Raw genomic sequence first — 21,169 nt, 5'->3', positions numbered from 1 at the left:
TGGCACAGGGGACAGAAACAGGCCCACTGGGGACAAAATAACAGAAGGATTAGGGTTCCTTATAAGACAAACTTCCTGCAGTTCGGGCACAGAGGAAGGGTGCTTTTCACTACTAGACAACCGGGTTCCAATTGTACCTCTGGGTAAATGACTGATGGAGGGGCTGTCTCTAGGGCACGAGGCAGGTGTGCCATCACCAGGAATACCGTTTGTAAACAAGGTAGGATCTACACCCAGGGCGCCGGATGTCTGTTCCTGGATTCAGAGCCCGGTGGACGCTGGGCCGCCATTCTCGCCCACACCCCCGTGACCTTGCAACTCCTCTGGGGTAGTTGGGGAGGCCCACCCCGAGTGCACATGGCAGGGAAGCCCTGGAATTCTGCAGCGGAAGCCCTTTCCCATCCTTGCCCCTGCGGATAAGGCCCAGGGAAGCTCTCGGGCAGTGGACCCCAAAGCCCCGACTCCTGTCCATGTGAGTCCCGTCCAGGTCTGCTCTCCAGAACCTTGTTTGCGCTTCCTTCTCACACAGGCTCTGGCCCCAGTGGCTGCAGGAGCAGGGAATGGGGAAGCAGGGGAGGTCAGATGGGAGGTGCTCTCCATGGGTACTCTGCCCAGCCGAGGGGCAAGCGGAGGAGCCCGGCCGCCCACCACGCAGCACCTGGACCCCCAGCCTCCGAGCCTGTGGCCCCTCCCCCTCGGGTCCTCCACCCCCAGCACAGGGTCAGCATCTGCGGAGCCGGTCCCACCCCAGACAGGCCGCCAAGCCCATGCCCGGCATCTGACCCCTCTGTGTTCCCCGCCGGGTGGGCTGAGGGGCCAGAGCAGAGGCCCCAGGAACAGGCGAGGGCCCGGCCGGCACGGAGCTGACCCTGCGCCTCAGCCCGGCCAAGTAACAGGAAGCAAGAGGCCGATGCCGGTAAGAGAGCAGATTCGAGAGATTAGCGGTCTGCTGCCTGATCTGAAGCTGCCTGGAGTTGGAGGACAAGTTACTGGAAGGAGGAGGAAGCTGCCGCAGTAAATAACGCCAGGCCCCCAACGCTGGCCTCCCGCTGCCGGGGCCCAGCCGGGGCCTGGGGGCTGGCGGGGGCAGAAGGCGCAAGGGGTCTGCCCTGGTTGCAGCCAGAGCCGGGGGGACCTGGGAAGGCGGGGAGTCCAGAGGGTCCCCTGGGCCCAGCTGGCGGGTCCTGAAACTCAGGGAGTCTCCAAAGCTCTACACCCCGCTCTCTCCTGCTCCTACTGCCTGTGCACACCCAGCCCCCCCACCCCAGGGAGGCCCTTGAAGTGGGGACCCAGCCCTGGGCTTGCTTGGCTCCCCCCACAATCCTCCCCGCCCCCACCCCAAAGTGATTCCTGGAAGGCTGGCTGCTTCCCAGCAGAATGGAGGGCGCCCTGGGGGTACTGTCCCAGCGGATTTCCCAGGATTCCAGCCGCTCGGCCCACCCTCCTGCCAGGCTTCACCCTGGGCTGTTCTGTCCCCCGAGGTCCCCCAGGCCCCTGAGGAGCCCTTAAGACCCAGAGCTCCCTGTGGCCCAACCCCTGGAGCCCAAGGTGTGGGTGCTTCTGTGGAAGGGGTCGGACCCTGACCCAGCACCCCAATCCCGAGAGGCTGAGCCCCCCAGCCTTGCACACTCTGGGAGGGGCCCTGAGAGGCAGCAGAGGCCTCCCACCCGCACAGGGGTCACGGAGCTGAAAGGCCTGTCCAAGGCCACCTTTGTCCCCAAAGCCTTGGTGGCATGTGCCTCCCATCTTCCCTTTCACTTCCGACCAAGACCTTCCCCAGCCCCATCTCAACTGCTGCCTCCCCTAGTCAGGACACTCCGATTCCCACTCTGACCCAGGCAGAACCCCAGTGCACGCCTGGGCCACGCCTGGGGTGGAGGGAATGCAGCCCCCATGTCACACGGCAACCTTCTCTCTGAGCTGCAGTTTCCACACCACAGGACAAGCAAGTGGCTCAATTTAATGGGAAAGCTGAACTTCCAAACTTCAGAAGACGATTAGGAGAATGTCGGCATGACCTGGAGGAAAGGAAGGTGTTCTTAAACAAGACATTAATCATGGGACTTCCCTGGTGGCGCAGTGGTTAAGAATCCGCCTGCCGGGCTTCCCTGGTGGCGCAGTGGTTAAGAATCCGCCTGCCAATGCAGGCGACACGGGTTCGAGCCCTGGTCCGGGAAGATCCCACATGCAGCGGAGCAGCTAAGCCCGTGTGCCACAACGACTGAAGCCCGCGCGCTCTAGGGGCCGTGCTCCACAACAAAGAGAAGCCACTGCAGTGAGAAGCCCGTGCACTGCAACAAAGCATAGCCCCCGCTCGCCACAACTAGAGAGAGCCCTCGCGCAGCAGCGAAGATCCAACACAGCCAAAAATAAGTAAATAAATAAATTTATATTAAAAAAAAAGACATCAATCATAAGGTGGAGGCGGGATTTAATTACAGAAAACAAAGAGCTTGTAATCTATCAAGAATTCCACAAAAGTGAAAAGACAATCCGTAAAAAGGGGGAAATTTTTTTTGCCATACACATAACTAACAAGGGTTAGTATCCAGCATATGGAAATAACCGACAAAACAATTCAAAGAGACTTAACCAGGCTCCTCAAAGGAGCGGAATCTGAATGGCTAAGACCTAAGCAAAGGTGCTCAAGTTGGTCAGTTATCAGAAAGAGCAGATTAAAATCACAAGAAACTGCCACACGTCCACCAGAATGACTAAAGTTTTGAAGTCTGACGACGCGGAGTGATGGTGAGAACACGACAAGCAGTGGGTACCACGGCGGTGTTTAAATCATTTCAGCCACTTTGGGGAAGCTCTGGGAGTGTCTAGTAAGGAGGAGATAAGGACTGCTGCCTCAGCAGTTCCTTCCCAGGCGTTTGCCCTGCAGAAATGTGTGCACTTGTGCCCCAGGGAACACGAGCGTGAATGTGCCTGCTCACAGCAGGGCTGTTTGGAAACCAAGTCTGAAAACAGCCAAAGGTCCCAAAATGGTAGAATGGAGAAATAAACCGTGGCACACAGTGGAAAACCGCACAGCCGTGGCAAGAACAAGCTACAGCTGCAACACGGATGACTCTGGCAGGCGGAGCGTCAAAAAAGGAGGCAGGCACACAAAGGCACACATGACCCAATTCATAGCAAATCCAAAACCTAGCAGTACTCGGCTATGACTAAGGACCCATCCATGGTGGCAAAACCATACAGCAAGGCAGGTAATAAGCATAAAAGTCAGGCTGCAGCATAACTTCTGGCAGAGGGAAAGGGCTGTGCATAGCAAGGAAACTTACTGGAATCCTGGCTATGTTCTATTTCTTGATCTGAGTGGCAACGACATGGGAGTTCGTTTCATATTTATTTGTAAAACTGTACAAATATGCTTCATGCGATTTTCTGTATTATGCTGTGTGATAGCTCATTACTTTTTCAAAAACACAAGTGCATCTGAGCCCCCACTGGACCAGGCACTGGGAATCCGCACACAGACTTGCACCCAGCCCTGCTCCCGGCACTCATGGTCCAGGAGCTCGTGGAATGAGGATGCAAGCTCTGTGGTTTCCCCTTGGCCAGCACAGCGTGGGGTCTCCTGGCTACCATAACCTCAAGCTGACCGCGGGCTGCCGGCTGAGCCTGCCTGCTGAGCAGTGAGGCGCAGCCCCCCACTGCTCCCGTTCTCTCCTGGTCCCCCACCCTGTTTGGAATTCCAGAGGTGGCTCTGGAGGGAACCCCTCTGATGCACTGTCCCGTTTCCCTCCCCAGTGGGGGAGGCACAGGGGCTTGAACAGGCCCCTCCCATCCCCTACCCTCCCTCCCACCAGCACATATGACCTTGACATGCTGTGCCCGGCCAGGGTCCCCAGGCCCAGCGCTCTGTCCCTTGTCACCCCCCAGTCTTCAGAGATGATGGTACAAAGAGCTTTCCCTCGACTCCCAGGCTGTTGGGCCTGGACCCAGGCCAGCGCCCTATAGATCCTGCAGGCTCAGGGCCAAGAGGATAGGATGGGAAGGACATCTCCCCAACCTGTTTACAGGACCCAGGCCGCTATCTCCAGCTCCAATCTGCTGCCTTCCTTTATCTCAGTGGGGCCAGCCCCGGGTTCCCAGCAGTGGCCTCGCCGCCACTCACTTCCTGCCAGCGGCCCAGCGTTACAGGAATACTACGCACACTGAACTTGGCTCGTGCGTGCGTGCGTGTGTGTGTGTGTGTATGAGTGTGCCCACACCCCAGAGCCTGCCCCTGGAGGGGTGCCAGGGAGCCTGGGGGTGCCGCAAGAGGCAGCCACCCCAGGACTCATATCTCGCTCCCCCGACAGCCCGCCCCCTGTCCTCCCACTGCTCTGGGTAGGCCAGGGAAGGGGCTACCTCGGGGACCCCCAGCTTTCCCCGGCATTTGTTCCTCATCCACTCCCGCCCCCTCCTGCACAAGGCCCCACAGCCCGCCACGGTCAGAGCTCCTGACGGGGCTCCCCGCCTCACACCACAGTGTCCGCACTGCCTGGGGGTCCCTGGGGTCAGGGGAAGTTGGGCCATGTGTCCCCCTCATCTTCCATTCAACTGGAATTACCGAGTGCTGTGGGCTGGGCTGGGCACACAGGACACCTCGAAGGCCAAGAGTGTCCCGTCCCTGCCTATAACCTGCGGTCAGTGATGAGAAGAGATCCTACCTGCGCCCCAGAAGGAGAGCCACCTCCCTCCCCTGCTGGACCAGGGTCAGGGAGCTTCCCGGCAGGAGCGTCTCAGCTGAGACAAGAAGACAGAGACGGTGCTAACCAGGGACACGTGCTGCTGACTGGGGGGTTTCCGGGCAGAAGGAACAGCAGGTGCAAAGATGTCCGGGTGAGAAGGAGGCCAGCACATTCGGGGAAGCAGAAAGGCTGCAGCAGTGTGAGGGAGGTAGCTGCGAGCAGGATGCGACCAGGGAGGGGCTCCATCTGGGAGCGGGAGCCCAAGCTGGCTTGACCCAGGGCAGTGGCTATGGGGTGGTGGGGGGTCTGCATGGAGGCAGGAGAGGACCCCATGACCTCCGGGGTGGCAGCTGGGGAGGGGGCTGGACTTGCCCTCTGAGAAGAGGGGGGAGGGAAGGGGATCAGCTCAGTGACCAGGGCCTGGGGGAGGGGCAAGCAAGGCTGGCTGCACCAGGGGCTTCTGGCTTCTCATGCTGGGACCTGTAAACTGTCCCCAGCTTACCAACAGGGTGACTCAGATCTCAGACACACACTCCAGGGATACACACACACACACACACACATACACACAAGTACACAGGCATACATATGTATACACGGGTACACACACACACACAGGCACACACACGTACCCACCCCCACACAAACACACACACGTGTACAGGCACACCTCATTTTATTGCGCTTCACAGACATTGCTTTTTTTTTTTTTTTAACATATTGAAGGTTTGCAGCAACCCTGCATCAAGCAAGTCTATCGGCGCCATTTTTCCAAGAGCATTTGCTCACTTTGTGTCTCTGTGTCACATTTTGGTAATTCTCCCAATATTTCAAACCCTCCACCAGCAAAAAGATTACGACTCACTGAAGGCTCAGATGATGGTTAGCAATTTTAGTAATAAAATATTTTTAATTAAGGTATATACATTGTTTTTAGACATAATGCTATTGCACACTTTTTAAAATCTTTTTACTTTTTCATATTTTATTCCTTATATTGATAGGTTAAGAAAGTAAAATCTTCCTAAGTACTGATTCACAGATTATGCTTATAAGCGGCACACAAAACATTCAGTTTCACAAACAGTAATATCCAATGATCCCCTTAAATGCAATTTTAATCCTTACTTTAAATTAAGTGCAAGAAGAATACAATAAGCTAAATACACACAAAACCTGTATATGCTGAACTACAAAAGTGGTTTCCATAGCCACACATGGTCTTCACATTTCCACAATGAACAAGTACTAACAAATATGTTAATAAAACACTACCCCAAATGCTTATCCTGCTGTCAGCTTTTTCAGCAGTGCCATTCCTGCTACTGAAAGCACTTATTATTTTTTTAATAATTTTTGAATTTTACTTAATTTTTTTATACAGCAGGTTCTTATTAGTCATCAATTTTATACACATCAGTGTATACATGTCAATCCCAATCGCCCAATTCATCACACCACCACCCCACAACCCCGCGGCTTTCCCCCTTTGGTGTCCATACATTTGTTGTCTACATCTGTGTCTCAATTTCTGCCCTGCAAACTGGTTCATCTGTACCATTTTTCTAGGTTCCACATATATGCGTTAATATACGATATTTGTTTTTCTCTTTCTGACTTATTTCACTCTGTATGACAGTCTCTAGATCTATCCACGTCTCAACAAATGACCCAATTTCGTTCCTTTTTATGGCTGAGTAATATTCCATTGTATATATGTACCACATCTTCTTTATCCATTCGTCTGTCGATGGGCATTCAGGTTGCTTCCATGACCTGGCTATTGTAAATAGTGTTGCAATGAACATTGGGGTGCATGTGTCTTTTTGAATTATGGTTTTCTCTGGGTATATGCCCAGTAGTGGGATTGCTGGGTCATATGGTAATTCTACTTTTACTTTTTTAAGGAACCTCCATACTGTTCTCCATAGTGGCTGTATCAGTTTACATTCCCACCAACAGTGCAAGAGGGTTCCCTTTTCTCCACACCCTCTCCAGCATTTGTTGTTTGTAGATTTTCTGATGAAGCCCATTCTAACTGGTGTGAGGTGATACCTCATTGTAGTTTTGATTTGCATTTCTCTAATAATCAGTGATGTTGAGCAGCTTTTCATGTGCTTCTTGGCCATCTGTATGTCTTCTTTGGAGAAATGTCTATTTAGGTCTTCTGCCCATTTTTGGATTGGGTTGTTTGTTTTTTTAATATTGAGCTGCATGAGCTGTTTATATATTTTGGAGATTAATCCTTTGTCCGTTGATTCGTTTGCAAATATTTTCTCGCATTCTAGGGGCTGTCTTTTCGTCTTGTTTATGGTTTCCTTTGCTGTGCAAAAGCTTTTAAGTTTCATTAGGTCCCATTTGCTTATTTTTGTCTTTATTTCCATTACTCTAAGAGGTGGATCAAAAAAGATCTTGCTGTGATTTATGTCAAAGAGTGTTCTTCCTATGTTTTCCTCTAAGAGTTTTATAGGGTCCGGTCTTACATTTAGGTCTCGAATACATTTGGAGTTTATTTTTGTGTATGGTGTTAGGGAGTGTTCTAATTTCATTCTTTTACATGTAGCTGTCCAGTTTTCCCAGCACCACTTATTGAAGAGACTGTCTTTTCTCCATTGTATATCCTTGCCTCCTTTGTCATAGATTAGTTGACCATAGATGCGTGGGTTTACCTCTGGGCTTTCTATCTTGTTCCATTGATCTATGTTTCTGTTTTTGTGCCAGTACCATACTGTCTTGATTACTGTCGCTTTGTAGTATAGTCTGAAGTCAGGGAGTCTGATTCCTCCAGCTCCGTTTTTTTCCCTCAAGACTGCTTTGGCTATTCGGGGTCTTTTGTGTCTCCATACAAATTTTAAGATTTTTCATTCTAGTTCTGTAAAACATGCCATTGGTAATTTGATAGGGATTGCATTGAATCTGTAGATTGCTTTGGGTAGTATACTCATTTTCACGATATTGATTCTTGCAATCCAAGAACATGGTATATCTCTCCATCTGTTGGTATCATCTTTAATTTCTTTCATCAGTGTCTTATAGTTTTCTGCATACAGGTCTTTTGTCTCCCTAGGTAGGTTTATTCCTAGGCATTTTATTCTTTTTGTTGTAATGGTAAATGAGAGTGTTTCCTTAATTTCTCTTTCAGATTTTTCATCTTTAGTGTATAGGAATGCAAGAGATTTCTGTGCATTAATTTTGTATCCTGCAACTTTACCAAATTCATTGATTAGCTCTAGTACTTTTCTGGTGGCATCTTTAGGATTCTCTATGTATAGTATCATGTCATCTGCAGTGACAGTTTTACTTCTTTTCCAATTTGTATTCCTTTTATTTCTTTTTCTTCTCTGATTGCCGTGGCTAGGACTTCCAAAACTATGTTGAATAATAGTGGTGAGAGTGGACATCCTTGTCGTGTTCCTGATCTTAGAGGAAATGCTTTCAGTTTTTCACCATTGAGAATGATGTTTGCTGTGGGTTCGTCGTATATGGCCTTTATTATGTTGAGGTAGGTTCCCTCTATGCCCACTTTCTGAAGAGTTTTTATCATAAATGGGTGTTAAATTTTGTCAAAAGCTTTTTCTGCATCTACTGAGGTGATCATATGGTTTTTATTCTTCAGTTTGTTAATATGGTGTATCACATTGATTGATTTGCATATATTGAAGAATCCTTGCATCCCTGGGATAAATCCCAGTTGATCATGGTGTATGATCCTTTCAATGTGTTGTTGGATTCTGTTTGCTAGTATTTTGTTGAGGATTTTTGCATCTATATTCATCAGTGATATTGGTCTGTAATTTTGAAAGCACTTATTTTTAGAAGCTTTAATTTGACCTGGGAAAATGAGTTCTCTTAAAACCTGACAAATAGTATAAGCCCCAAAGATTTTAAATCAAATAAGTCTTCCAACACAGAAGCATTCATAGGAAACTTTTAGTCTCTCAAAAAACAAAAAATAAAAATTAAAAAAATCACTCTTGTTATCTAAAGAAAAGAGTATTAAAACAAATTATCTTAAGACAAATAAACACTCTTAAAAAAGGTTGTATTTTCTATCATTTTCTCCTTAAAAGAAACAAAAACCAGTTCACTATCTTTTAATAACTTAAGACTACTGTAATCTAAAATCTTTAGAATACATGACACACATCTTAGCTATCAAAGGTACCATTTAGATTTCACATATTAAACAGCTACAGTACAGCCTACAATGGCACAAGTACACCTAATACGTAAATATTAATTCATCATTTAGATGGTCAAAAGTCAAAAGGAACTGAATGGTTTGCAAGGTACTTTGACTTACATGTGGTCACTAAAATCCAGTAAGTAATTCAAAGTATAGTAATATAATCGCAGGCAATTAAAGGCTCAAATATCACTCTAAAATTGAGGACGTGAAAATAAAGACTGAAAACTTTGTGGTTCTCTATCTTTCATTCACATGGCTAGATATCAGAACTTTACTGTGGAAAATATAGTTATTAAATATGGTTTCCCCAGAAAACAATGAAGCTGCAGAAAGTACAAAAGGTGTCAAGATCCATAGTTTGCTTCATCAAATGCTTTTCTAGCTCGTTTCAGTTCTTCATTCATAGTAAACAAGTCTTTAACCCTAGCAAACTTTCTTCGGTCCTTTGAAATCAAGAAGACGATATCTTCAACTTGTACCCGACCTTGTCTTCCAATTGACATTGCCTTGTGAGTCATTTCAGTGATGAACTCTATGACAAGGTCTTCAAGAATATCTCCTGACTCAGTATAAGGATTCTGATCATCCCCAAACCCATACATCATACACCGTAATTCTTTAGAGAAAAGTCTCTTTCTTTTACCCTGTCCACCTTCTGCACCTCCTCCAATTTCTTCATTTTATTCCTCAAAGGTGGGGTCTTCTCTTTCACCTGCCATCCCAGCAGCCAGCCACCTCCAGGGCGCACCCGCCTCCCACGGAGCTACTACTGCACACTTAAAAGGCTCCAGCGTAGTGTAAGCATAACTTTTATATGCCCTGAGAAACCAAAAAATTTGTGTGACCCACTTTATTGCGATACTCACTTTATAGCAATGGTCTGGAACCCAACCCGCAACATCTCTGAGGTGTGCCTATACACTTACATAACAAATACTTATACACACAGTTACATATTGCCCCACGTGTGTGCACATGTAAATGCATACCTGTGCATGCATTCATACGTGGACATATCAACATGCACGCACAAACTTATACACGTATACATGTACACATACATACACAGACACACATTCACATACGTGCATGTGCCTATACAACCCCCTGAGACCAAGCCTTGTTCAGAGGGTCTCCTGCCTTGATGAGACCTCAGAAACAGACCTCACTGGCCCAGGGAGAGTCCCCCCCTTCTCCCTTGAGAGCCTGAGCTTTCTGGTCCCCCCAACACTGGAAGCCACCACTCGGCGAGGTGGGGGTGGCCAGGTTCCCTGGGACAAGATAGGAGGTGATAAGCAGCCACCTGGCAGAAGCAATCTCCGCTGGGCCCAGCTTTCCCCAGGAAGCGCCCAGCTCTCTGGGGAAACAGCTCTGCTATGGGAGGAGAAAGGCCCAGTTTGGTGACCAGCTGTGTCACCCTGGTGGCATTCTTGGGTAGCCCCCAAGAATGGCAGGTAGCCCCCTGCCCAGCCCCCCTCCCCCAGGTTGCTGTGAGGATTAGCTGGGAGGCTGTAGGTGGGAAGGCTTGGCAAACTGTGAAGTGCCTGCAAACACAAGGCCACTCTGTGGTTCTGCCATGGCTGGGAGGTGCCTGGGGATCCAGCTGTTTGCCCCCTTCTCCCTGCTCCCCTGGGAGCCACCATCGCTCCCCAGTCCCTCCCTTCCTTCCCACAGAGGCCTCTGCTCCCCTCCCCCTACTTCCCAGCAGAAGGGCTGGAGCCAGACACTGAGATAAGGGGCTTGTTTTCTAAAGGCCCGGAATTCGGTGGAGATTGAGGGTCAGGGCCGGAGGGCACTGGCGCTGGGGGGTGGGGGTGGGCGGGGTTAGGGCATAGTGAGCCTTTCCTTGGGGCCCCAGACCCTATGGGGACTTGCAGTTTCCACCCTTTTGGGATGGCCCTGCAGGCACAGGGGGAGAGGTGGAGAGCTCCAGTTGTTGGGCTCCGTCTCCACCCCTGCTCCCTCCTCTTTCAGGGCCTCAAGCGTTCCAGCTGCCTCCTACCCCAATCCTTTGCCCATGCTGTTCTCTCTGCCCAGAACACTCTCCCTTCTGTCTTTGTCTGATTAACATCTTAATGTCTTCAAAGCTCAGCCCAATCACTGCTTCCTCCAGGAAGCCTGCCCTGATGCCTCAGCCAGGCCCAATGCAGCTTTTCGCAGAGCCAACAGGCAGCATCCTGTCCCCATCCCGAGGACCTGACCTCCAAGGGCAGGCTGCTTTGCTCTCCTTTATCCCCAGACCCAACCCGGAGCAGACACATGGCAAAAGTCCGATGAAGGCCAGTGTCTGAGAGTCCTCTTTGCTGAGGGGTGCCCTGATCAGAGCTGTGGGTGCCTCTTCTGGTGACCTTCAGCCTCTCAGGACCGACTTCCTCCCGTGAGGAAGAGACATCTGTGGCCCACACTCTGGGAAGGGGAGCTGCTGAGTGGGGCTGGGCACTCAGATTGAGGCCTGTCCTCCCGGGGTGAGGGAAGGTCACCCTGCAGGAGGCCCAGCCCAGGCTGAGTCAGGCTGCACCCCACAGCAGCACGAAGCCCCAGCGCCCTGACTGTGACCAGTAACCACGATAAAGCAGCAGCAGTAAGAGAGCAAACACTCATACACAGTACTTACTACCAGCCAGGCACCATGGTCAGCATGCAAAACCTTAAGTCATCAAATCCTCAACAGCGCATTTTGCATTTAAGGAGACTGAGGCACGGAGAAGTTAATTGACTTGTCCAAAGCCACATACCTGGTAAGTTGGGACTTGAGTCAGTCGGGTCCTTTTACCACTACCTCGCATGGCCCTGGGTGGAGGCAGCCCACCCGTCAAAGGCCGGTGGTATGGAGGAGGGGGCTCTCCGTGCACCCCTCTAATTCCGCCTCCATCTGAAGTCGGACGCTCATATGGGTTGCACCATCTTTGTGTCCCTCTGCCTGGCACCTAGACAATGCCTGACACCAGTGGGTGCTCAATAAATCTGTATAGAAAAAAGTAGATAATGGGAAGCTACTTTTTAGGTGCAACGTAACACAGTGGTTCAGAGCTGGACGCTCCTCGCCAAGTTCATTAGCTCTGTGCGTCTCAGCTTCCCTATCTATAAAACGGGATGAAAAGAGTTCTTGTCTCCTAAGAACTGTTGAGAGGCTTTACTGCTTTAACACTTGTAAAGTGCCTGGGACAGTGCGGGGCACACGGTAAGAGGCACATGAGCGTCTGCTCTATAAAAACTTGCCTGGTCTCGGTTTCTTCTTGGGTAAGCAGAACCCTTCCTCTCCCTCATCCCTGGTTCGCGCGTCGCAGACCGCGACGAAGGTCGAACTACAACTCCCAGCACGCCGCGGGGGCCCTCTCCCGGACTTGCGCGGTGCCGGCCGTGACGAAGGCCGAACTACAACTCCCAGCATGCCGCGGGGCCGTCCCGCCAGCTCAGGTCGGCCGCGGCCGAAGTTCGGGAAGTCCTGCTGCTCGGATCCCGCCGCTCCCGGTCGCGCTCGCCGGGGAGGGTCGGGGCGGGAGAGCCGAGCGCTGCCCCCGCCATGCTCCGCAGACTGGCCCGGGCTGCGGCCCAGCAGCAGGGGGCCCTCTGGGCGCGGGGATCTGGGAGCCAGGCGGGGATCCCGACGCACGTGGTGGACCTGCGCAGCGACACGGTTACCAAGCCCGGGCCGGCCATGAGGCGCGCCATGGCCGAGGCGGTTGTGGGGGACGACGACTACGGCGAGGACCCCACCGTCCGCGGTGAGCCCGGCGTGCAGGCCGGGGCCGGGGGTCCTCGCGGCGACCCCAGTGCGCTGTCCGTGGTGCTGGCGGGAGAGGTGGCCCGGGACTCGGGGTGGCGGCTCAGCTGAAGGCTAGGCATTGCGCTTGGCGTCCTTGCGGCTCAGTCTGACGCATCACTCGAGAGCCTGTTAGAAATGTAGATTCTCGGGTCCCACACCGGATCTCCTGAGCCAGAATCTGCAGGTTAAAACAGGATCGCCGGGTGATTTGTGTGCTCATTAAAGTGTGGCCCCACTGCCCGATGAGACGGGTGTTATCTCATCTTGCAGAGGAGGGCTCTGAGCAGCTGAGCCAGGCACTCAAGTTCCCATACTGAGTAAATGGCAAAACAGGACTTGAACCCAGGTCTTCTCACTCTAGAACCGTTAGCTATTGTCCTGCACCCACCACCTTCCCACTTGAAGACAAAGAGAAAACCCATCTAGAAAAGGGGATTCTCCACAGGCTGCACCGCCCCCCCCCCCGCCCCCGACCGAGGAGTGAGTTCTAAAAACCTAGGGAGTATTTTCAAGATGGTGACTGGTGCCACCACCCTGGGTTTAGAGTTGCTGCCTTAGTGAGCCATTGCTATTGCTGGAGTGTGTACAACCGTCAGCTGTGCCAGGGGCAAGCCTGAGGGTTACCACTTGAGCCCTGAGGGCCTGGATGTGGGGTCAGGTGGTGATGGGGCTGATCATGCATCCAGCAGACACCCACTTCTGCCTGGAACTTCAAAGATGCTGACCCACTGCTCAGCAGGCAGCCTGATGCATAGACAGTCACTCCCACTGAGGTGAGGGAGGTGCTGGGGTTAACGTGCATCCACAGAGAGTGCCTTGGGGACTGGCGGGTGGGGACACGGGACTCACAGGAAATGGGGACTTTGTGGAGGAACCTCTTAAAAGATGAGTGAAGTGCTCCACCCCCAACCCTGGGCAGGGAAGGGAGTGCTGGCTCACCGGGCAGAGGAACTGCAGAAGCAGAAGCATAGTGGTGCAAAAGGTGTTTGGGATACGGATGGGGAATGGGGCTGGAGTGGGTGTGTAGGAGAGCATTCCTGTCCCTGGAGGGGAGGCAGAAGGCAGATCCCACCGGTCTTGAAGTTCACAGCAAAGGCTTCATACTGTATGCCACAGGCAGAGGGGAGCCACAGTGAGCTTTAAAGCAGGAGCCGGAAGCCCCGCCCCCTCCAGCCCCCCAGAGTCTCTTTCTGAGGGCTCCAGTCCTTCTGTTCTGGGAGAGGAAGTCAGCAGAGAAACCGCAGGGCCCCACCTGCAAGGGACTGATGGGAAAGGAAGTGAGACAGGTGTGAGGTCTGGGTGGGACAGGAGGGTTCAAACCACAGAGTTTCAGTGTCGGGGGGAGAACATGGCCCAGGAGGAGGCGGGGCACAGAGGGTCGACTGAGGGGCCCCTGGACCCAGATGTGCAGCCACCAAGACCACAGGCTGCAGCTGGTAGACCTGCTTGGCTACTCACCACAGCCTTGGGCAAGGTGCCCTCATCCGGACAAAGGGCTCATGGGGTCGGCAAGGAGAGGAATTTGAAAAGTGCCATTGTTGATGGGGCCACCCCGCCGGGCCCATCCCTTCCCATCTCAGAGCTGCAGGCCACGGCTGCGGAGCTGCTCGGGGTGGAGCGGACCCTGTTTGTGCCCACAAACACCATGGCCAACCTCATCTCTGGTGAGCACGGGGCGACTTCCATTTGCCCTCCAGGCCCTCCCTCCATGCTTCTCCCTTTTGTGCTGGGGGCTGTGACAACGTCAGTGGGGCTCCGAGCCATCTGGAACCTGTAACCACACCCTCCTCTCACCCCTTCCTGCCTGGGGGTCCTGCACTGAACTTTGTGACTTCCCAGCTTGCTGCCACACCTTTGTAAATTGTCCCTTTATCAAATACTCCCGATTCCCAGGGTGCGTGTGCCCTCTGTTTCCTGCTAGGGCCTGACTGATGCCCGTGCCCTGGGCTGCTTATCCCGCAAAGAGCAGCATCGTGGCTGGCCTCCCCACGCAGGAGATACCCTGCAGGTGGGCTGCAGGGCACAGGGGTGTAGGGTGTGCAGCGCCCAATGATCCACAGGGTCACCGTCTTAGACTTGTGGACTTAGTGGGATGGTTTTCCAGCACATGGCAGGAAGGTGTCTTGAAGGGGCGCTCTTTCCTAATTGGCATAAGGCACTTGGGAGCTAGCTGTGGCCTTGGGGGTCAGTCCGGCTGAGCTAGTTGGGGACAGATGGGCCCCATGGGACTCGGTGCCAACACTGTCCCCCACCCCATCTACCTTAGTGATGTGTCACTGCCAGCGCCGGGGCTCCCAGCTCCTCCTTGGGCAGGAATGCCACCTCCACGTCTATGAGCAGGGCGGGGTGGCTCAGGTAAGGACCCAGAACCTCTCACCTGGGGCCAGCACACGATGCTCAGCACTTGTGGAGAGAACCTGCCTCCCAGGCACCAAGTTGGGACCTGCAGAGGGAGAAATGGTGGCCTCTCCAGGGAAGGCAGTAAGGAGAGCCATTCCCAGATTGACCACACAGTGGCAGGCTCGGCTCAGGCCAGCCGGTTTGCTGGCTGTGCTTGGCACCCTGCTGCCCCCTAGTGGGAACCCAGAGCACTGGGCACTCAGGGAGGAAGGACCGCAACCTCTCAAGCAAACATGGTGCCTTCAGTCCTCCCCCACCCTTAGAGCTGGGATGTCTATGCCCACGTCCACAGCACAGGGGGAAGTCTCCACGGCGCAGAGCTGGGGAGGAGCAGACAGGACAGGGGTAGGAGGTGCTGCTGGACCCCTGGACCTTATCCTCTGCACGCCCACATCTGCAGATCGCTGGGGTGCACTCCCACCCCCTCCCAGACCTGCCCCATGGCACCCTGGACCTGGCTGAGCTGGAGAGGCTGGTCACACGGAGCCTTGGGAGCCGCTACCACCCAGTCTGTGAGCTCATCTGCCTGGAGAACACCCACAGCAGCTCAGGCGGCCGGGTCCTCCCCATTGAATACCTACGTCAGGTAGGCCTGGCCCCGCCACTGTGCCCCCACCACTAGCCAGCTGCTGGTTTTCTGTCCCTCAGGCCCCTCTCCTGGGGTTTAGTCCCCTCTGATACCTGCCTGGGTGCCCGTCAGTGGCCAGAACTGCTGTGGGAGACACGGGTGCGGTTCTAGGCGCAGATGCAAAGGGAATTATTGCCCCGGTGCCCAAGCTTTCCTCCAAAGAGCAGAGACCCAGTCCTCAGGGAGGCGAGTCCCCAAGCGGCACCACCTTGGTCTGGTCTTAGGGCCAGGGTGCGAGGGCTGGGCTCTGCTGCTCTCCCCTGCGAGAACTTGAGCGCTAACTAACCCTCCAGACCTATTCCTCACCTGGGAAACGGGACTGAGGGCATCCTTCCAATAGGGCTGTGGCGAGGCTTAGGTAAGATGAGGCATTCATCGCTTGGCCCGCAGTGAGCCCGCCATAAACAGGAGATAAAACCCTTATCATCGACCCCCTTTCACAGAGGACAGCCTCAGGCTCAGGCCCAGAGTGACTGCTCGGGTTCCAGATGGTCAAGCTTGTCACCAGCCAGCTCTCCCGACTCAAACCCCTCATGCTTCCTCAAGGACACAAGCCCAGTGACCCTCCAGTGATCTTCTGGAGACCCATCCTCCCTCCGCCCCTCCCCCCAGCCTGGCCCTCTGACCCCTCCTGCCTCTCACCCCCAGGTGCACCTGCTGGCCCGGAGCTATGGGGTCCGGGTTCACCTGGATGGGGCCCGGCTGATGAACGCCGCGGTGGCTCTGTGCGTGCCCCCCGCCCGCATCGTGGAGCACTGCGATTCTGTGTCTCTCTGTTTCTCTAAGGTAGGGCAGCCGCTGGGCCGCCCCCGACACGGGCGGGTAGAGGTGCCCACCGCAAAAGGCCGAGCTGGGTCCCCGAGCTCCTGTGTTGGCAGCCGCTCACGCTGGGCCCCTCTAAGCCCCTCCCCTGATGAGGCCACAGTGTCGCCCATCCCTGTCCCTTTTGCCCCCTCCAGAGCCCCGAGGACAGAGATGCACACCCATGGGCAGGCAGGCAGGACTCTCCTCTCTTCCCCCAGGGCCTCGGCGCACCAGTGGGGGCCCTGGTTGGGGGACCCAAGGACTTCACTGAAGAAGCCTGGCGCCTCCGGAAAGCCCTGGGTGGGGGGATGCGCCAGGCGGGGGTGCTGGCCGCAGCTGCCCTGGTGGGACTGACTGACGCTGAGGAGGTGCTGCTGAAGGACCACCAGAACGCCCAGAGGTTTGCCAAAGGTGCCTGGACACCCTCCACTTCCCTTTGGTCCCAGGGGTGTGCCTTGGGGGTCCCCTGTAGCAGGGCCCAAACCCCCAGCAGGTGTGCATCCCTCCAACTCTAGAAGGTGAAAGTTAGCCGCTGAGCCAGCAGGGGTGGGACCCAAGTGGTCTGTGCTTTACCAGACCACAACCTGTGCAGGGCCTAGACCAGTAGGCACCCAGTGGGTGTCAGTAATTTTCTGCAGGATCCAGCAGAGTGTAGCCTTTAACTTGGGTTGAGTCCTCACAACAACCCCAAGATGTCTCCACTTTACAGATGAGGAAACCTAGACCCCAAGAGGTTAATGGATTTGTTCAAGGTCACGGAGCTGAAAAGTAGCAGAGCCAAGCCTGCCCATGTTAGGACTAAGACTCCCTCTTTTCCTCCCACTACGGTTGGGCTGCCCTCTGCCTTTCCTGGGGTGACACGGCTGGAGTGGTAGGGATAGTGGTGGGGTACTGGGGTCGGGCTCCACTTACCACAGGACCTGGGCTCAGGGCTCCAGGAACTGGCATCCCCTGTCTGCTCCGTGGATCTCACCACCGTGGAGACGAACATGGTGATGGTGAGGGTGGATGGGCTGCCGCCCAAGGAGCTGTGCCAGCGCCTGCAGACCGTGAGCACTGACGAGGTGGCCCAGACTGGCCGCGCGGTGCGCGCGCTGCTGCTTCCCTGGACGGAGCGGTCAGTGCGAGCCGTGTGGCACCGCGACGTCTCTGCGCAGGACACCGAGCTGGCGCTGGGGAAGTGGGCGTTCGTGCTGAGGGCCCTGGGGATGGGGTGACGGACCCTGTGCCCTGGCTGGATGGAGGGAGGCGGGGAGTGGAGGTGTCCCCAGGGGGCGGGTGGGAGGAGAGGCAGTAAAACGACACCCCTGTCATCCGCTGGTCTCCTTGGACCCCTTCACTTCCATGACACATGGGGCGAGGCCTTCCACCTGTTCATCCAGCAAACCTCGCGTGCCCGTGTCTGGGACAGGGGCCCAAGCATGCAGGGACAGGTGGGACCCCATGGCTCTCCCAGCACAGCCCAGGAGGCAGCCACGTGGCTCATGAGAGCATCTTGGGGACCTGCAGGAGGAAGCGTGAGAGGACACAGAAATGGACACTGGTATTGGGTGGCCTGGTAGGGGGCTGGGGCTTTACCTTGCAGTCATCTAATCCGTATTTACCTTTTTAAACAATAAAATTTTTTTGCTTATGAAATAATATGTCATTGCTGCACATAATTTGGGACAGGATCTCCTTTCCAGCAACTCCTGGGGTAATTTAATTGAGGCAGACTCAGTGGTTAAGACCACCCTCCTGCTGAAGTTAACGAGAAGACCTGGACAAAATATATATTTAAAAACCACCTAAGAATAACCACTGTTAATATTTTTGCATATTTCATTCTGGATATATACGTATGTATGTATATACGTGAATCTGTGAATGTGTGTGCAGATTTTTTTAAATAGGGGAAGACAGGCCATCACATCAGTGCTTTAGAAAGCCCTTAGTAGGAATCACAGGAGGAGGACTAGCTCTGTGAGGGTAGAGGATGACTTCAGTTTAAGAGTGTTGTTTTAGCCCCGGTGCACAAGTAGTGAGAAGTGGGCGGAAGCGTAGGCATGGTGCTCAGGAGAGGGCCCGGGCTGGAGGCATGATGGTGAACGTGAGCGACGCGAGGAGGGAAGGCATCTGGCGGGCCAAAGAGGCCTGAAGCTGAGGGCCCTCCTTCTTTGCCTCCCTCATTTTTTAAAAAAACATTTATTTATTTATTTATTTATATTGTTTTGCCACACTGCACGGCACGTGGGATCTTAGTTCCCTGACCAGGGATCGAACCCGGGCCCCCTGCAGTGGAAGTGCAGAGTCTTAACCACTGAACCACCAGGGAAGTCCCTGCCTCCTTCCCTTAGAAGAATCTAGATCTACGTATACTCTGGGAGATGCAGCTTCTGGGGTTCCCCAAGGCCCCAGAACCACTCTCCTGTGCTTGAGGAGGTGACAATAATACAGAGAATCAGAAGAAAGCCAGCAACTCTAAACCTCTGCAGTGTCTCCTGCCCTGCCCTGCAAAATATATACTGTAGTCATTATCCATTGCTTGGTAACAGATTACCCCCAAACGGCAATAATCCTTCATTACTTCTCATAGTTTCTGTGGTCCAGGAATTAGGGAGAGGCTTAGCTGAGCAGTTCTGGGAGTTTTTGGAGCTACTCAGAAAGTTGCAGTCAAGACCCTGCCTGCCAATGCAGGGGACACGGGTTCGAGCCCTCGTCCGGGAAGATCCCACATGCCGCGGAGCAACTAAGCCCGTGCGCCACAACTACTGAGCCTGCGCTCTAGAGCCAGCGAGCCACACTACTGAAGCCCGCACGCCTAGAGCCCGTGCTCTGCAACAAGAGAAGCCACCGCAATGAGAAGCCCACGCACCGCAATGAAGAGTAGCTCCCGCTCACCATAACTAGAGAAAGCCCGCACGTGGCAACGAAGACCCAACGCAGACAAAAATTAATTAATTAATTAATTTTTTTAAAAAAAGACCTGGGCTAGGAGCTAGAGCGAACGTGAAACACCCACTGTGGACTTTGGCCAATCAAAGACTGAGGCTTGCCTGGGCTGGCCTCACTGAGTCATGGACAGGTCTGTTCTAGAAGCAGGGGAGGGGCAAGTGCCCCTTCCCCCCACCCTCCTTCAGGGAGTTCTAGGATCCCAGGGCCACCCATGTGTGTCTGTTCCAGTGTCCATGCCTGGAGCCCCAGCCTGTCTGCAGTCAGAGAGGCCCAGGGTTAAACTCTCCCACACCCCGACCCCCAGCAAACCCACACGAGAAGCCCTGTGTGAGAGGAGGGAGAGGTCAGGTAAGAGCCTCCCAAGCTGAGAGGACCTGCCCACAAAGCCAGACCCTGGATCCAACGTGAGGCTCCAGGAGTCATCCCTGCCTGCGCTGACCAGAAATAAGAAGGAGCTCATTACGTCTGCCAAAGATGACTCTGGACGGACGGACACACAGACCACACAGGATGACTCTGGATGGATAGACAGACAGACACATAGGATGTCTCTGGATGGACACACACACACACACACACACACACACACACACAGCTGGTAACAGGGTTTCCCCTGCACTGTTTGTAAGCCATGGGCATGTATTATCTATTCTGAAAAGTTTTAAGAGAGTAAAGGTCTAACTGCACACAGAACGAGCTGATTTATTTAAGGACAAATTGGCACAATGTTAAATGCTTAAACACCAGTAGGAAGGGAGGCCCCCACTTAACCCCCAAGCTCTTTGTCCCTCAGTGGGACTCCCTTGATGCCCCCAGAGCTTCCTGTAACTTCCCAAGCAATAAAGGGAGACTGGGGGAGGGGGAAGACCAAGGCACAAGAGAGGCCGCTATGGACGCCCCAGCACGCACCCCAGACTCAGGAGGGCCCTGAACCTGAAACAAAAGGCAAGGAGGGCTTCAGGTACTGCCCAGCATGGGAGGAGAGGAGCCCCAGCCTCCCTAGACCACGATGACTGGGCGTGGGCTGGCCGACCACCTTCCTGTCTGTCTGACCCTCGGAGGAGCCCCAGGCCTGGGTCTGCCTCCATTCAATAAGCCTGCAGTCAAAGCTCCAGGCTCTGGCCTCTGCCACCCTGGGTGGCCCCCACCCCTCCTGGCTGAGAAGCCCCTCCCCCTCCACCCTGGCATGGCTCCCCCGCCCCACAGGACTTCCACACCTGCTTGTTCAGGGGCCCACACGGCCCTGGCAATCACAGACATCCCCCAGGGCGCTGCAGACGAGGATGGGGTCCTGGAGCCCCGGCCCCTCAGCAGGCGTAGCGGCACTGGGACAGGGACAGAGGCCTGAAAACAAGGGGGAACAAAGGCCTGTCCAGCCCCCTCAGCTCCCCCTGCACCTGCAAATCCAAGGGCCCCCCAGCGCTCAGCCTCCTCCCCAGCAACGCCTGCCCTGGGGGGGAGCCAGGAGAGGGCGGAAGAGAGGCCTGCGTGGGCACGGGCTCTGCCATCTGCTCTGGGGTGATCTGGGCCTACGTCTCCCTTCTGTAAAGTGGGTGAGTGGTAACTGCTGTGAAGGGTGATTGGGAGACTGGATGAGCAGAGCAGACGAGCGGGCAGCACTCAGCACGGCGCCTGGCACGGCAGGTGTCTGCCGGATACCTGCTTCTCTCTCGAACTGCCCCTTCCTGAGGACCGGGGCAGCTTTTCCGCCTGACTCAGGTCCCTAGGAATGGGGGCAGCTGTGGCACACCAGGACTGATAGGGAG

General features: G+C 54.1%; 1 protein-coding gene, 1 non-coding gene and 1 pseudogene across 6 annotated transcripts; 1 reads left to right on the top strand and 2 right to left on the bottom strand.

The window, feature by feature from the left end:
• Positions 1 to 9,215: 9,215 nt before the first annotated feature.
• On the bottom strand, positions 9,216 to 9,590 carry LOC137755421 (transcription initiation factor TFIID subunit 13 pseudogene; annotated as a pseudogene).
• A 2,727-nt stretch (positions 9,591 to 12,317) lies between these two features.
• On the top strand, positions 12,318 to 17,704 carry LOC137754637 (uncharacterized). Of its 5 annotated transcripts, none has more exons than XM_068530441.1 (7): positions 12,318 to 12,596; positions 14,218 to 14,301; positions 14,904 to 14,992; positions 15,438 to 15,623; positions 16,314 to 16,451; positions 16,688 to 16,880; positions 17,400 to 17,704. In XM_068530441.1, the coding sequence occupies exons 1-7, from the start codon at positions 12,395 to 12,397 to the stop codon at positions 17,684 to 17,686; spliced, it is 1,179 nt and encodes a 392-aa protein (XP_068386542.1). In that variant the 5' UTR covers positions 12,318 to 12,394; the 3' UTR covers positions 17,687 to 17,704. The 5 variants fall into 5 exon arrangements, with proteins under 5 accessions (XP_068386542.1, XP_068386543.1, XP_068386540.1 ...); XM_068530442.1 differs by lacking the exon at positions 14,904 to 14,992 and adding an exon at positions 14,559 to 14,645 and having other exon boundaries at positions 12,519 to 13,410; positions 14,101 to 14,301; XM_068530440.1 differs by having other exon boundaries at positions 12,551 to 12,596; positions 13,327 to 14,301.
• Positions 17,705 to 18,710: 1,006 nt separating this feature from the next.
• On the bottom strand, positions 18,711 to 18,783 carry TRNAG-UCC (transfer RNA glycine (anticodon UCC)). Its single transcript has one exon. It is a non-coding gene; the product is annotated as a tRNA-Gly (tRNA).
• Positions 18,784 to 21,169: the final 2,386 nt, after the last annotated feature.

Source organism: Eschrichtius robustus, chromosome 20 (genome assembly GCF_028021215.1).
Source record: "Eschrichtius robustus isolate mEscRob2 chromosome 20, mEscRob2.pri, whole genome shotgun sequence".
Taxonomy (NCBI): Eukaryota; Metazoa; Chordata; class Mammalia; order Artiodactyla; family Eschrichtiidae; genus Eschrichtius; species Eschrichtius robustus.
This window is presented reverse-complemented; position numbering and strand designations above follow the sequence as displayed.